This window comes from Chelonia mydas, chromosome 9 (genome assembly GCF_015237465.2).
Source record: "Chelonia mydas isolate rCheMyd1 chromosome 9, rCheMyd1.pri.v2, whole genome shotgun sequence".
Classification (NCBI taxonomy): Eukaryota; Metazoa; Chordata; order Testudines; family Cheloniidae; genus Chelonia; species Chelonia mydas.
In genome coordinates, this window is record NC_057855.1 from 44,571,504 (window position 1) to 44,588,458 (window position 16,955).

At 43.1% G+C, this 16,955-nt stretch overlaps 1 protein-coding gene across 5 annotated transcripts in view; it reads left to right on the forward strand.

The window, feature by feature from the left end:
- The window catches only part of ARHGEF4 (Rho guanine nucleotide exchange factor 4), a 328,802-nt gene that overhangs the window by 145,076 nt on the left and 166,771 nt on the right, over positions 1-16,955 (forward strand). For 3 of the 5 annotated variants that reach the window (XM_043523017.1, XM_043523019.1, XM_043523018.1), the window contains exons 2-3: positions 173-4,616; positions 11,626-11,946. The exons of 1 other annotated variant lie outside the window; for it this stretch is intronic. In XM_043523017.1, coding sequence (XP_043378952.1) covers positions 708-4,616; positions 11,626-11,946 — 4,230 coding nt within the window. In that variant the 5' untranslated portion in view covers positions 173-707. The remainder of the gene's footprint in view (positions 1-172; positions 4,617-11,625; positions 11,947-16,955) is intronic. One more of the 5 variants, XM_043523020.1, reaches the window with a different exon arrangement.

Below are 16,955 nucleotides of genomic sequence, written 5' to 3' on the forward strand. Positions count from 1 at the left end.
AGAGAGAGAAACATTCCACTGAATGCATCCGATGCAGTGGGCTGTAGCTCACGAAAGCTTATGCTCAAATAAATTGGTTAGTCTCTAAGGTGCCACTAGTATTCCTCATCTTTCTCTCTGATACTCAGCTGCTGAATTCATTCTTGACTAATTTTGGTCTCTTTATTTGCAGACCCCAGAGCCAACTGAAAACTACATCTCTGAAGGAGAGTTTGAAGATGACCAGAGTTCTTCTGTCCCAAGCACGGTAGAGTTGGATATACGCGGGTCAAGCCAGGAAACAGATGAAGATTATTTTGAGACACAGTCGCATCAGAGTGAATCCTTGTCAGACATAAAGACTGAGCCTTACGAAAGTGTGTCAGACACAGAGTCTGTTGCCAGTGACATAAGTGGAGAAACTTGCTTTAGTTCAGACTGCCTTTCCTCTGGAAAAAAAGAACCATGCCATACTTTTCCTGATACCAATGCACAAATACCCCCTCATAAACTTCATTGCATGAGCCAACTGGAGTTGAGTCAAAAGGCACAACTGGGGTTGTCTTCTGACTTAAAAGTAGCACCAAGTAGAAGTGAATTTTGGATACACACTGCAAAATTGAGAAAAGAAGAGGAAGAACTAATATTAACTAGTGATCCCTCCAATACAGGGTCTGGCACTAGTGGCGAGGACACTATATCTAAGACAGAGACTAAATTGGTAGTGGATGAATTGCAAGGTGAAGCAAAGTCTGAAAACAATAAAGTGCAATCCTGTGTCAGCTCAGAACCAGCTGAAGATGCTATTGCAAGGAGTAAAAAAAAGTCCAGCAGGATTAAGCATTGCTTGTCTGAAAGCAAACTCTGAAAGCTGTTTGACTTTTCCCGAGACTCAGCAATTTCCTTTGCAGCCAGATGTAGGATCAAGCCATAGTTTGCCTAATATTAATTTTGAAACAAATAGAACTGACAGTAAAAGAAACTCTGAGGCATTTGAATTTCACTGTGAACTAGATTCTAGACCCAACATAAAATGCAATTGGAGGAACTCAGTTAACAATGAGGAAACTACAGCTACAAAGACAAGAAACAGAACTCCAGGGGCCACCCTTAAATCAGAATCACTCTTATACCAGCACTGCCTAAAATCCAAATTTCAGCTTCCACACACGAGGCCAGAGATGACAGAAAGTAAAACATGGCACAGTGCACCTGAAAACATAAATGTCGGGGGTGAGAGAGACTACTTGGGTAACTGCATTAAGCTTACAGATAAATTAAGATTGTCATGTTCCAGGATACATCTTGAAGGGTTGGGGTTTGAGTACACCTGGAAAAACATAGAAAGGGTTGGTGGGAGCTCTGAAAAAGCAATAAAAGTGGAGGGGAAATTTGGCATAAAAGGATCACTTCTTAATACCTGCCTAGACTCAAATAACAGTAAGCTATCTCATCCAGTGAGCTCCCAGCAAAGTGCTGAAGTTAATTTGCACACTGAATCAGAGACATGTGGCCTTAACACAGAAGCAGACATGTGTGCTGATGGCTTATCTTCACCACAGCTCCAGCTGAGAGAGATCTCTGAGTGGGATTCAATAGAAAGGGAGACTCCCTCTGCCTTGGCCTCAGAGCCAATGAGCGTAAATGCTGAAGGAGAGGTAAGAAAAGCTAAATGCAAATCTGAGAGGGGTTTCAAAGCGCACGGGTTCTCTCACAGCATTAACTCTGAATCTGGCATCAGTGAGAACCAAGCAACTTGTCTTGTAGGTGTTTCTGCTGTTGCAGAAAACAAAGGTGATAACCATTTAGCAAACTATGGCCCAGCTGGTAGAACACAGCTGAACAACTTGGAGGAGATTGGCCCTGAATCACCAGGTACTGAGGCTTGTGTGGGAGAAAGAGGTTCAGAGGATTCTTCTGAACTGAATTTGGGTTGGAAATCCCTGGAGACTACACTGAACTCCGGTGGCCAAGACATTGCAGGAGAGCAGGATGCTTCAGTGCTGCAAAACCTGAATTGCAAAAACAATGCCTTACAGAGTCACTCTGAGCTTGTAACAATAAATGGACATCTCGCTGATGCAGGAAAAAAGGATGAGAACGATGGTGGTGATGCCTGTTCTGTTGAAATAACTACCAAACCACATTACATGCACCAGGGGAAAAAGTTGATGCAACTTTCAGAGTTAAAACCTGCTCTGATTATAATATCTGTGGAGGAGAAGGGCTTGCAGTCCAAGATGCTGAATGATGACCGTCCTGCTGAAATAATAACGGGAACATTAGGAGAACTAGCCAGTGAGGATTTGGGGTCTCATCCCATTGCCATCAAAGAACCCAGTGAGTCACAGAGAGGTCTGAATGCATATTCCAGCTGTGAAGAGCACACTCTGCCTGTACAGCCCCTCTCTGGCAGTGAAGAGGTGAGCGCTGCTGGGAGCACAGGGCAAGAAGAATCCAAAATTGCGCTGCAGCAAGTGGAGAGAACCGATCCAGATTTGTCTTTAAAACTCAGCTGCAGTGGCTTCCCAGTGACCACTACAAAAAATGAATCCAGTGGGGTGAATTTACACTTGGAAGATGCTACCGTTCCCTCGAAAGAAAAGGCAGGTGCACGCACTGGAGCATATTTGAAATCACTTCGCCTAACTAGTGGGGGAATCTCTCAGGTAGAGCCCTGCAGAACTAACGGTGGGGTGCAGTCAGAAATGGAGCTGCCAAAAAAATCACGCTTCGAAAGAAGAGACAGCGAAGTGACTGAGGAAAATGAGTTCAATACAAGTCAAGGCCTAGAGCAAGACATATGTGGAACTAGCGTAACAGCACTGGATACCAACAGGATTAATGGCCTCTGTCAGGGAGATGGTGCGGATGGTGACACCTTCGGGAGCATTGTCTCTTGCGTACAAAGGCTAGAAAAGAAAGACACTGAAAGCTGTAATATGTCAAAGGAACAAATAGGCATTGGTGAAGAGTCTCCCAGCAGAGAACTAAAGCTGGGCTCTGCTGTGGGGGAGCTGGTGAGCCTTAACAAAGACAATGAACAGAATCCAAATGTGACCGATGCCTTTGACTGTATAGTGAAAACAGAGAGCCAAGAGGCCTCTGCCCTGGGTCTAGATAATGTGAGCACTAGCAGTGCTAACAGTGAGGAGATGGATGAGAATTGGTTCCATTTCCTGGGGAGTAACAGCAGTCTCTATAAAGCTGTGCAGAAACAGACCAAGACTGGGAAACCTTCCAAGTTTTTAGTGTTCTCAAAAATGGCATCCTTCAAGAAAACCAAGACAGTGGATGCTGAAAACCAAGGTAGCAGTAGCTTCTTTGGCAGCAAGACAAAGACAGAAGAACTTGACACTGGGAAAGAGGATGAAGACACAGAAAGCTTGCAGTCTTTTAAAAGCAGTTCACCCAGTTCTACCTTCCAAAGAAAGGAAAGCTACACCTCTGAATATTCTGACGATGATGACTTATTTTATGTAAGACCTGCTGGATTGTTCAGCAGAATCAGTCTGAGGAAGGCTTCTGGCTCTGGTCGGATACTAATGGACAACATAGACACAAATTCTACTTCCCCCTCATTGTTGAATGTCAAACACTCTGAAGCACGAGTCTTAGAATCAGTTGAAAATAATGACAGTGAAGTGCCACAGTATTCTGGGGTGAGGAAAACCCTGAGTGAGAATGAGTGTAAAAGAAACAAAAACCCAGAGGGTAAAAAATTCAGGACAAGGCTGGCCTTGGCGCATAAATCCTTCTCAAGTTTCTTTGAATCCAAATCCCTGGAGAAGGAAAATCCTGAACAGAGCCCCAAAGGACCACTGAAACTTGAAAAGGAGAAAGCCAAGCTTCGCCAAAGCTCCTGGAAAGCATTTCTGAAGAGCAGGGAGGCTGATGGACTTAAAAAGCCCAGCCTTGCAAGTTTATCGCCATCACAGGAGAGTCTTAAAACAACCAGGGGCCACCAGCAAGGTCCTGGTAATGTTATAAGAAGAACATCCACAGAGAAGCAGGAGATCTCTAATGGACAAGCATTTTTGAGATCATATGAATCTAATGCCACCTTCACAGATGCCAACCATTCTGACACCTCTGTGGAATCCATTGAGGTCTATACACCTATAGATATGAGAAGAAAAAGAGTACTATCCTATGATCTGACTGTCAAATGTCCAGAATACCCAGACTATGCTGAGCAGCAGGAAACAATGGTCAACAGTTTAGATACTTCTGAGGAATACTGGCTGAGATCTCCTTTTAGCCCCAGTGACCCGCAATCACCGTTTACTCAGCTAAGCCCCTCTTGCCCCCAGCTATCGATATATGAAGGTAAAGACATGCCCTGTCGGCCCATGAGCCCTAAACCACAAAGTCCAAGACCCAGCTCTCAACGCAAGAGTTTCCGTTATCCCGGGAGAATAAGTGCCACTTCCATGATTTCTCTTGGGAACAGCTCTGCTATTGACAGCAATTTAGAGGCACCCGAGAGGCCAAAGACACTGAAGCCCAGAGGTACTCTCTTGCTTTCTGTGCACTCATTGGACAATGAATACCTGAGAGAAGACAGTGGGATAAGCAGTCAGTCACAGATCAGCTTAAACACTGCTTCTTCAGTTAGCGATATACTCAGAGATGAGGTGAGTTGCTCTGTAAGAATTATCAGACTTAGTTTTGGTTTGCTTTGCAGTGCTCTCCTGCTGGGGTTAAGGAATCCCAAATGCCAAGAGTGGTATTCCGTTAATAGAAGAATGAGCAAATTAGTTAGATTTTAGGATAAACACATCTTTGTGTAAATACAGTAGTTCAACGCTAGTGATTGTTCCTAGCGAATAGTGGGAGATGCTTCTTTGCATCTAAGCTCATTTACATTTCCTTAAAGTGAAGCTTTACTTCAAATGGTGACTGTGTGAAATTGGCATCATGGTTCTTTATATTTATTGCCTCGCAATGCCTTTAGATTAGAATTTACTCCTCTTACAAGTAAAAAGATCAGGGTTCTTTCTGGCTTATGCATCATACAAATTGCACAGATCAAATACTTCCCTCTGTTACACCCATGCTAAGCCATTGTCTTCAATCAGGTCTTCAAGGCAAAACTGGGCCCTGTAATTGGCACCTGTAAACAATTCTATTGATTCATAAGGCAAAATAGAAATTGACTCACTGTTAGCTGTGTTGCCTTTGCAGGCTAACAGGACCAAAAAGAAGTGAAATCTTATTTTAGACAGTAAGCTGCTATCACTCAGAATACCACAAGGATCTTACTGTCACTATGGCTTCTCTTTAAATACCCTATATGGACACTCCCCTGCCACCCCTGCAGCAAAAAGAAAATAAATATGGGCTGTATCTCCAGCTGATGTGTGTGGATAATTCTAATACTGGTAATGAGAGAGGTATATAATGGCTGGAGAATGGGCCTCAAAGTGAAGAATATATTTCCAATAGGGACAGAAGAAGGGGTTTCTATTGAAACAGTTTGGAGCCAATGCAAGTGCAATTCTTGTGTTTCCATTGGTTCCTAATCACCCATTTGATTTTCCCCATTGGCAAAGCAAAGAGCATACAGGAGAATGCTTGCACTAGATCCTTCTGCGGAATGCTTCGGAGCAGGGTGTTCAGAAGCTGGTGTGGCTGAGCTTCATCTTACAGTTATGCTGAGGCTGAGAGAACTTGCTAAAACTCTGTGTTGTTTAAGAAAAAAGCAACATGATTTTGTTGAACCGTGTTTTCAGCACCAGCACCACTACAGGGTTTAGATGTCAGATTTTCTGTCTTGTCCACCAGCTCTGGCCAATGTGCATGCACACACAGTTCTGAGTCTAAAATTTGTTGATCCGCCCTGTAACCAAGGGTTTGTTATGTCAATCCCATCTCAGCAAGTGGCTCCTTGCAAAGGACTCTACTGGCCCTTGTGTGGGTGCACGCTGATCTAAAGCATTGATCTTTCACTGCTGCTGTCCCAATTCAAAATCTGAGTTTGAGATGTATAAAATGAGTTTGCCTGGCCTCCTCCCAGTGGACATTTCATTTGTGTTCCAAACAACTGCAAGATTTTGCAGCTAATGCTACCTGGAAACTGGGAAAGGAAGCTGGTTGCATGTCACAATGAGGGGCACAGTACTGGAAGAGCAGTGTGTAGGAATTTGCACATCCCCAAGTTACTCTATGCCTTACTCTAGCCAGTACTGTGGGACTCTTGTTTTCACGAGCATAAATTCCTTCACACAAAATGTGTAATAAATACAATATGTTTCAGGTAACAGAAGGATCTCCGAGCACTCCGCAAATAAGGGTAAATTCACATCTCTCCAAAACGTTTCAATAGCGACTCAAGAAAGAGCCTCTAAGGGGCTATTAACGCACATTGCCAACAGATGAGAGCCTTTTGGAGGCTGAACAAAAAAGCACTGGTAAATGATCCCAAAGATCATATAGCTAGGATGGCGAGAGAAGGCATGTAAAGCCTTGACTGTCTGAGCCTAAACTCTGAAATCCAACCATTAGGAGCAAATAAATAATTACTTAAAACTGGGGCTAAATTAAATAATTGAAAGGGAAGTATGGAAATTAAAATTGCTCCCAGGCTATAGTTTGGATGGTTTGGAGCAGTTATATTCCTCCCTCTGGTGGCCGTTCTTCATACTGCAGAATATAAATAGGTGGAGTTATATTGTCTTAAAGAAATTAAAGTCCTAGCTTCCAAGATATGAATTCTGACACATGAAAGTACATAGGACCTTTGACTGCTACCAAGGTAGATTTATTTTATGCACTGTGGTTTGATTTGGGACATTGTGAAATGAGGGTAGCCCTGAACCCTGCATTATGGCTAAGGGGGTTCAACATGCAGGGTGATTTTCAAAGGGGAACTCTGAATATCCAGGACAGGTGCCGAACAAAGTAAATGTTAATAAGATATATATTGTAATAAAATAATAGAATTAAATCTCTCCAATATGGGTTTGCCAATTAAATATATATTCAGGACTATATCTCTGGACATCTGTTGCTATATAAAAATGTCAGAAAATACAGCCAACAATAGATTAAAAGACTATACCCCCCCACACCCGTATCTGATTAGTGGGTGTTATAACCGGAGGGATGGCTAGACAGATGGATAAATGTAGAATTCTTGTGTAAAACAAAACAAAAAACCCCCAAACCTCCAACTTCCCCTCAAAAATTGTTAACAATTTCAAACTTATTTCTAAGACAGAAGAATTTATGCTGAAAGTATAGAATGACCCACTTCTGCGCTGCTGACAGTTTGCCCTGTGGCCAGAGTATCACATTAGATGGGCCTTCGAGTGACTTAATCAATCTGAATGATTGTTTTTGACATGTTTTTACTTATTTATGTAACTGTGTTCTCAGCAGGCAATAAAAGGCAGTCCCGATACATCTCCTCTTCCCCTCTGCAGCCCTTCCTTAAGGCACTGGGGTCTATGGCCTCATATATCTCAGGCAGATATTTCCTTCTCTGCATTCCCATTGGTGTTGGTAAGGATGTATACTGTTGCCAGGCTGTGGCATCACATGCCACTTGGAAGCAAGAACTGAGTGGGCACAGCGCTATTTGTGTGGGGGCCTGGTTTAAGAACAGATGGAAAATTACTATTTTTTTTAAAGTTTTCCATACTTGAGTTCTTCAGACAAACTGGTGGATAGCAGGGAGACCCCAGTCACTCTAGAAATCAACCCTCCCTGACATGGAGGATAAACTTCACCTCCTTTGCTCTGAGATGATTCCTTCCCTAATGTTGCTGATCTCTTACCTTTCATATTATCAAACTTTCATTGATATGGCATGGATTAATGGTGAAATGCCTTGTAAGAGCTCCATTTTTACGTAGCTCCTGTGTAAAAGCTGGGGGGTAGCCAGGGTTTTCCCCAGGAATTGAAATTAGGTGCAGTGTTCAAATTGACGGGGGTGGTGGGGTGTCAGGGCCAATGAGGGGTGAGACCGTGAGGATGAAGGTGGGCTGTATGGCACCATAGTAAAAACCAAAAAATGTTTCATGACTATTTTATTAGATTTTAAAATCCTCACACAAATTAACATTGGCTATTCAAGCCTTCTATGAAGCACTACATCTACATCCTTCTTGGTTTCTCATTATAATTTTGCACAACTCTGTTAATGAACTTCTTGAATGCAATGCATTCATCTTTGGTGGCTTCTCCTGTGTCCGGTACTTCCATTCCTTCAATTGATATGCTCATTAGTTCATTCACATGATCAGGCAGAAGGCGACTTCTTTCAAAACACAAAATTCTATTCAATGATGAAAAAGAATGCTCAACTGTAGCTGTTGTGACTGGGAGTAGCAAGAGATGAATTCCTACTTCTTTCAGCCCAGGAAACATAGCATAAAGATCAGGTCGAGCCACTAGTGATGATAACAAAGAAGCTGAAGTGAAATCATTCATTCATTCATCGTATGATGTTCCACTCTGTGTTCAAATTCTCTGTTCTGTCCTGAGCACATGGCAGCCCCATTGCTGGTAGTGCTTTACTCCACTCAACTGTCGGTGTTTTATAAGACAGGGATCTGTAAAAGCTACGTAGCCGTTGAGTAGAATCTAGAAGTTGCTGTTGTAGATTTTTAAGAATCAAGTCTGTGTACTTTTTCTGTTGTCTTAAAAAAACACTTCTTGTCCTCTTCACTTAAGGATTCAGTATAAATGCCTTCATTTGTCAACTTCTGGAGTGAAGTCTTTGCTTCTTCCAATACTTTTTCAATGGATAGCTCTCTGATTGATCCAAATGTAGCTTCTATTGCTGGACAGAGATCTACTACTGTTGTAGCAGATGCCTGGATGGCATTGTTTAATGACCCAAGTGGTTTCAACACTAGACTTAGAAGAGAGAGAATGGCAATAGTCTTCTCTGATTGTAGCAGCAAAAGTAATCCACCAGCCTCACTACTTAGATCCATCCCATCTTGGTAGATACTTTCCAAAGCCAGTAATAATGGCTGGAGTAATTTTAAGACAACAGCCAAGGATCGCTCATGAGAAAGCCAGAGGGTTTTCCCAGGTTGGACTAATTTGAACTTCAGTCCCAATGTATCTTCCATATTTTCCAAAATATTCAGTCTTTTGGACTCTTGCTGAAAAAAGAATATAATGAAGACATTAAATTTCTAGCGTTTTAAATGTCTTTTGAAGAGTCTGCAGCTCGTACTAGTTGGAGTAGATGTCCTCTGCAGTGTGTATAGGAGAGACTAGGGTTACAGGTTTCTCTGAGCAAAGCTTGGGCTCCACCAAGTCTTCCAGAGAAGTTTGCAGCTCCATCAAATGCACAGGCAGCCATCTGTTTGGGGTCCCATTGACAAGCATGTAACTCTTCTGAGATGTGGGTTATCACAGATGCAGCCAATCTGTCTTCTATAACTTGAACATCTAGAAATGCATCTATTGGCCTACAACTGACATCAAGATAACATACACAATGACTTAATACTTGATGACCATTTGCATTGGTGCATTCATCAGCCATGTATGCAAATTTTTTGAATGTGGTGAGAGAGGTCTTCACTTTTTCAACTGTTGAGTCGTTCACTGTTGCACCACATGCGTCTAGCCAGTCAGTTGAGTTTCTTGCAGAAAGATAGTGAGCATTTGCTGGTCTTGTTCGGAACCAGTGTTCAGCTTCAGGATGAACAAGTGACAATGCACTTAACATTGGCCTCCAGTTTGTTGTGTGTGGTATCTCTTGCCTAAATAGAAAGTATGATGCCACAGCCATGTTTGTTCGCATGAACTGTGTTATGTAACAGCCTCATTAACACTCACCGGTGTTGTCCTGGATCAGTGGGGACTCAGAGTTCAGAGGTGGGGGGCAAGAAGGCACCTTGCTCGTTCCTCCAACTGCTCACTGTTCACTCTGGCCACTATTGTTCATTGTGCCACTGTTCACTCCATTGCTTTTTTGCCAATGGCCCTGCGCCGTCACCTTCTGCTGCCACTGTGACCTCTGCGAGTTGGTCTCTTGAGGTTCCACCCAGCTCTCAGTGATTTCAGCTGAGCTCTCAGTGGGGGAACCTCACTGCTAGTGCAGTCTGGGCCGTCTCTTCCACAGAAACACTGTCCCACAGCAGGTCTTAGCACTTAGACCTGATTATCAGTGATTTCAGCTGTAGTGGTCACTTAACACAACAAAAGACTATCTATGGAGCCTAATCAGCTCTGTCTTTAGACAGTGGAGAGGGCCAGGTCAAATAGTACTTGTGACTCAGGCAGACTATCAAGCAAAACACCTGTTCCCCACTCTCTCTCTTGATGCCCTCAATCAGCACAGGCTAAGTACAGTTCTGCTGCCCTTTACTCATATAATAAGAATAACAACATTTCATTAACGCTCGCATTCAAGTGATTTATAACCCAACCCCAGCCAAAATCTATCACTTGGGCAACACAGCTCTGTTTGCTGGATACCTAGGTAGATTAGGTGTGAATGTAAATACAAACTGGTCCTGAAGCCTTTCCCCCCAGCTCATCACTAGCTGTCAGGGAGAGCTCATTTAGACTTTGCTTACAAATCATAATATGAAATTATTACGTTGGCCAACATCACCGAAATGAATGCACTGACATGGTCATAAAAACAACAGCTGTATAAGGAAGCTAGTCTATGTTCATACTTTTCAAATCTATTATACTTTTTCAGATACGTGTATTTTTTCATACACTGTATATGCATTTAAAGTGTGTATTAATGTTTCAATTTCAATTCAAATTTCCGAATGATCACTAAATTGGCAACACTGCATGTAACTAGTTCACAAAACTGTGGGGGTGTTGGGGAAATTCAGGGAGGGTAAATGCTCCTATGGGGGGCGTGTAGGGAAATCCCTGCTGGAGCAAGATTGTAATAAACCACAGGACTACCATTGTGACTGGCCCTGTACGAGTGCACAAAGATGAGTATACATGATGATTCCTTTCCTGGTGGCTCTGTGCAGGGAGCAGAGGCCATGCACTCAGCTAGTGGGGGTTGAGGGAGGTATCGCTCAGGGCAGAAGGGAACCTGCGTTTCACTCTATCAAAGGACAGCAAGGCTGCCGCTCCAGGGTGCAGTACCTTGAAAGCCCTGAAGCACTCCTAGCTAAGTGAGTCAAGGTTCCTCTACTGTCTACTTCCCCTGCATGTTGGCTATCATTTGTTGTCCCAATCTGGCCTGTAGTGTGTGAGGCAGCTACTATACGGTATTTTAAAAGGGGAAAATTTTGGCAGGCTCAGAACATTACTGATCATTTTCCCCATTAACTCTCTTTTCCAAAGCCAGCAAATGACCCATTAGGTGATTTTTGTTTTAACGCCACAGTGTTTTTCCTTTCTTCCCACTTATGGAACCCGACTTCAGCTTTAAGCTTCTGCTGGGCCTTTAAAATAAACGAGAAAAATCAAATCTGTGCAACACCTTGGTAGCTACCTCTGTACGATGCAATCGCTGCTGCTCTGGTCAGGTTCTCAGGTTTGTGTGTGGAGCTGGGGCGGGTAGGGTGGGCTTTCAGTCTTCCAGAGCTCAAGTAAAGGCTCAGCCCTCCAAGTGGTTCTGGGCCCTGGCACTGAGCTTTGCTGTTCAGTCATGATAAAAAAACCACCCTGTGTTTTCACTTGCTGCTTATAACACAGGATCCCCAACAGCAAAGTCAAACGCCACCTGAAAAGAGGCCCAGTGAGAAATGGGTTCTACATCGCAAAAAGAGGTCTCCTCAGATCCTGCTGTCCCCACGGCCATTTTCCAGCATTGAGAGCAAAGTCTGGATGCTCCCCTTCCTCGCCCCAGATGGAAAAGCCAAGAAAACATCGCAGAGGAAGAGACTCAAACCCCTGTACAAGCGCTTCAGCTGTGACGATATGTGGCTGGAGAGGTATCGGAAAAGAAATCTAGAGAAGGAGACGCAGCCGGAGAGAGAGATTCAATTGAGGAACCTCCCAGAGGACCAGTTAAAAGTAAGCAATCGGACACCATCCTTCCTCTCTTCTCTGGCACTGTCCTCCTCCTCCTCCTCTTCAGCTGCTTCTTTCTGCTGTCATCTTCTCTCTTCAGGCTGCGTCTTGTGGCAGCACTGTCTGCTTCCCTTTGGGCCTCTGGTCTGTGGCAACCAAGCATGTAAAACGAAACTCTCACCAGCCCAGTGACTGTCTTGAAGACAGGAGGCTTCTGTTGTTGCTAAAAGCGTGCAGCTTCTGCTCTGTCACATGGTGTGTGATGGGGAGCGACAGCATCAAATCTTTCTCTCGGCGGGTGGGGAGATGGAAGGAGGGGGGAACAAATCAGTCTTCTAATGTCAATAAAAATACACTCATGAAATCCGTTACTGTGCAGTGTTATTCCCTGGGACCTGCTGCGTCTCTTCAAAGAGAGACCCCCCTCTGTTCCATAACCTCTGAGTCAAATGCTGCACTCCTTATTCAGGCAAAATTCCCATGGACTCCCAGAGGGAAGGAGTGCAAGAGGTGCTTGACAGAAACTTTCCATGGGAGCCAGTAAATTGATACTATTGGTTTGAAAACTGCTCTGATTATTGCCCATCGGTAGCATCTTTAGGAAATGTGTTATTGCTGCTTGTGACAGAGACCATCTGCCACTTTGACTCATGCAGACAACACTGCTCAACTCCCGGCGGCAAGACCAAGGTTTCCATGAACTTTAGTGAGAGCCATGTATGTATACAAGAGCAGAATTTGGCCTATATGTTGAGAGAGCTAAAGTAAGCTCAGAAAGGAGGCATCTGTGTGCAGCTTTCTGCTAATAAAATGGAAACACTTTAGGCCTAGCTTTGGAAGCAAGATGTAGGTTTTCAAATAAAAAAGCTCCTGTCAGGGATTGTGTGTTGGTGAGTTTGCTGCATTTATTATTTCCCTTTCTCTGTGTAGACTCTTAGAAATGCTAATAGAATGTCTCTGACTGCCATTGTATTAAAGAGATCTTCTTTGAGAATTTAGGCCTTGATCCTGCAAACCCTTAAGCATATGCCTAACTTTATACGCATGAGCAGTCCTGTTGAAGTCAGTGAGACTACTTGAATGCCTAACATTCAGCGTTTCCATTGCTAGCAAGATTGCGGGCCTTATGCCCTGTATTTGATCTACCTTAAAATGATTAAAGCAGCCAGATTGATTCTAAAAATAGTTGATGAAAAATTATCCTCCGTTCTCTCCTCAAGAACTCTGCATGCCAAATTTCTGTAGGCTCACACAACATGGGCTCATCTGCTGGTGCTACCACAGCTGGGTCCTAACAAATATTGGGCCAATCCTATGATGTGCTGTAAACCCTTAGCTCGCCAGGGCAGGTTCTGCTGACAATGAGTGATGCTGCTGGCTTTGAAGACGACATTCTGGGCATACAGTGTACAGTGACCTTGCTGATGTTTTTTCGTAAAAGCGATCATGTCATTTTCAGCATTGTTTAAAATGCTGGGGAAATGATTGTTTTCAAGGGGAAAAATGATTTTCAGACTTACATAGACTCCATTCTAAACAAAAGGCAGTAAAATGTGTTAAAAAATAATTGCTTGACAGTGTGGACGGCGGTAGAAATGTAATTAATGCTACAACAAATGTTAGCCAGCATCTAGAATATTAAAGTTTGTAGAAAGGGTGATGAATTATTTCATCATCTTTCACTTCTCCCTTTAAGCCCAGATGCTCTTCATTCTACTCATCTGTTCCCTAGGCTGAAAACTATTGCTACCAATAAACACTGTCTCCATTGAATCTTTCCACTTTCTTTTTCTGCTGCTAACTTTAAACTGCAATCAGATGTGTAAGTATAAAGGCTATTTATAAATCCGTTATTCCTTTAAGGGAATAATTTGCACACAACTTGTTACCCCAAACGGAGTTACCCAGACACTTTAACGTGAATGCACTGGCTTGGATAAAAGAGTAAAACAAGTGTATTACCTACAAAGAGAGAGATTGTAAGTGAGTACAAGTAATGAGCCATAAAAATCAGAAATGGTGACAAGAAAAATAAAGATAAAACACTTACTGTTGCCTAACTTAACAAACTATATCAGATTCAAAACAGTTTTCTCACCACATGCTATTAGCAGTCTTACTTACCTAACCCTTTGGGTCAGGACCCCTCCCCCAGAGTCTAACAGCTGCTTCCTTTGTCTCCTCAGGTGCAGTAAATGAGATGGGCAGGGAGAGAGAGAGGGGTGTCCTGGGTGTTTGCCTCTGGATTTTAGAGTTTCAGTCTCCCTGTTGAAAAATATTTCCAAGGCGACAGGCAGTCTGTGCGGGAAGAAACTCCATGCTGTTTCTTTGCTAAATTGTAGATTTTTGCCCCTGCCCCCTTTCCTGCCAAAGAATGGCCACTTGTTTACACCTGTCTCTGGTGTCAGCTTGCCCTTTGTCTCTGAGGAAACGGTTTGGTCACTCCCCAGACTTCTCTGGAAAACATACTTTTAGTCATGATTTCAGCTTGTGTTTATATCTTCACATATAATGCAGCCACATGGATTTTGCCATGATACTATTGATCAGCAAATTGAGTTTCCAAATGACACCTCACACAGCATACCTTTTACAAACATTATTACAGTAGGATGTGAACACAGGGGCATAGTCTGTCACAGTTGGTCTTTGTTTTGCTCAGGACCAGTAAGATGCTGACCTGCCTTGAATGGGGGAGTCTACAAAAATCCCCGGAGTCCAAACATGAAGCTGGACTCAGCTGTCACTTACAATGAAATACCACCCATAATAAGCTGAGTATCTGCTGATCTCCTGTTTTAAAGTGTTAACATTTAACTGGTCCCAGCTAGCCTTTGAAGTTAACACTGCCTGAAGTGGAATGAGAGAAATTCACACCATTGTTGGTAAATCAGTTTCATTTTGCCTGGCAACCGACTTGCATTCATTTACATAGTAAAGGGTCTCTCAATGCAGTCTGGAGTATTTCAGATGTATTTTAATGCAATCCTATATTCAGAAGACTAGAGAAAAATCAGTGTCCAATCCGCAGTCCTGTGTAGTCCATTGATTCTTTAGGGGCAGTCCAAACCTGTGACCCCCCACTCCCCATCTGTTTTCAGAATTCTTTTTGGAGGAGCTGTTTTAGCAGCATCTAGTCATTCTCTCTTCCCCTCTCTACTTCAACACATGGTTAAACCCTGACTGTTGAACTTGACTGCGGTCAAAAGTGCATCTGGTAGCACACAGCTTCTGGGTAATTCAGCAGAACCCAAATCCCTTGTTGCTGGACTTCTGAGGAATCCAGAAACGGGACAGTACAGGATGGTTATGCCAAACAATTCCATTTTGTACTCTCAATGGAAATAACAGTGGGAAAAGCAAATCCAATCTCTCACCTTGCTAAGCAGATTCCTGTCAGAGTCCCCATCAGAGCCTCATGCCAAACACATGCATTTTACATGTGTGAAACAACAAAAACTTAGGGTATGTCTACACTGTGTGGTAATGCACACTATGGGGGTGTTGTGATTTCCAGAGCAGACTGTGTTGCAAATTAATTGGTCTGTGTAGACCCTGCTGGTGCACTTTAACGTTTGAAACAGTATTACATCAAAGCATGCTAGGGTACCTTCAGTGCACACCAGCAGGGTCTACACAGGGTCTACAACTGATGCATAACACATTAGTGCCTTTAGAAATCACACTCTTATAGAGCACATTGCCCACTGTGCAGACAACCCCTTAGGCTTGTAAGCAACGATTGAAAACAGCAGAATGAAGGAGACTATTATAGTTTTAACAGTCAACACCAATAACATGTGCAGAACATTTTAACACGGTAATCTCCCTTTTCATTGCTAACCAGGTAAACTCTCTACACAGAACACAAGGAAACCTATCTTAATGTAACAAATAAAATATAGCACCCATGTGACAGGAAATGTATGTACACATACAGGCCCAAATTATCTTCTCAGTTACACCATTTGCAATCCCACTAACTTCAGTAGTCAGTTAAATGGGGAGAGCCTTTGGCCCAGAGAGTTGTTAAAGTGTGCAAAAATGTACAATTTCCCATTGTAAAGAGGATGTGTCTCCTTTAACACCCAGAGGTATCCTTCTATAAAGATCTGTGATTATAGCCAGATCACGTGCATTGTGGTTTATCAGGTTCACTCTGGGAGGATAATCAAGTTGTTCGGGAGCAGATCTTGGACCCAGGTAAGGTGCCTCTCTTGTGCATCTGAAGAATCACAGAGATGGGGCTGTGGTAAAAGGCCTTTTCCAAATAGGTATAGAATTCCTTAGGGGGGTATTTAATGGCTTGCTGCCATAGGAAGAGCCCAGCTGGAACAAAAGCTTGCATTTTTCTAAGGAGCAGTATTTGGTCCATAGCGTCTGCTGTAACCGTTATGAAACTACAGTGTGTGCACAACACAATAATGCCTTCTACCCTGTTTACAACTAAATATCCTAGACGTCATGCTTGGTATTTGCATTTCTGTGCTTTGCCTATTTTGTGCTGTCTTGTCGTCATTTGAAGTGCGTGTGCCCCCGGTGGGGCTTCATTGTTATTGTCTAAACAAACAGACACTGCTTAGGTTAATTTGCACAGGATTTACTCTGTTACTCTGGAGATGGCGATTGGTGCGAAAACATTGGCTCTGTTCTGTGTATTCCAATAGAGTAAACCCCATGGACTGGAATGGAATACTATTACTTTCAGTACCTGAGCAGTGTGGTTGCTTTGCTTTTTTTCTTTTGGAAGAACATAGTCATTTTGCTAAGAACCTGTTTTTTTAAAGAAGCCATTGGCAGGAAGCCAGGTCTGCATGACACCCTTGGTTACTTATGGTATTGTGGGTGAACAAGGAAGCAAAGATTATGCTTGTGGTGACAGGCCAGTGTATTAGCAGGAAAGAAGAAGGATCCTAGTTGGAATACTGGACTTCAGTATCTCAGATCTTTGTTTCGGTCATGGATGAGAATATTGTTGCTGTGAAAAGCTCAGAAGTAGTAAAGGAAAAGGG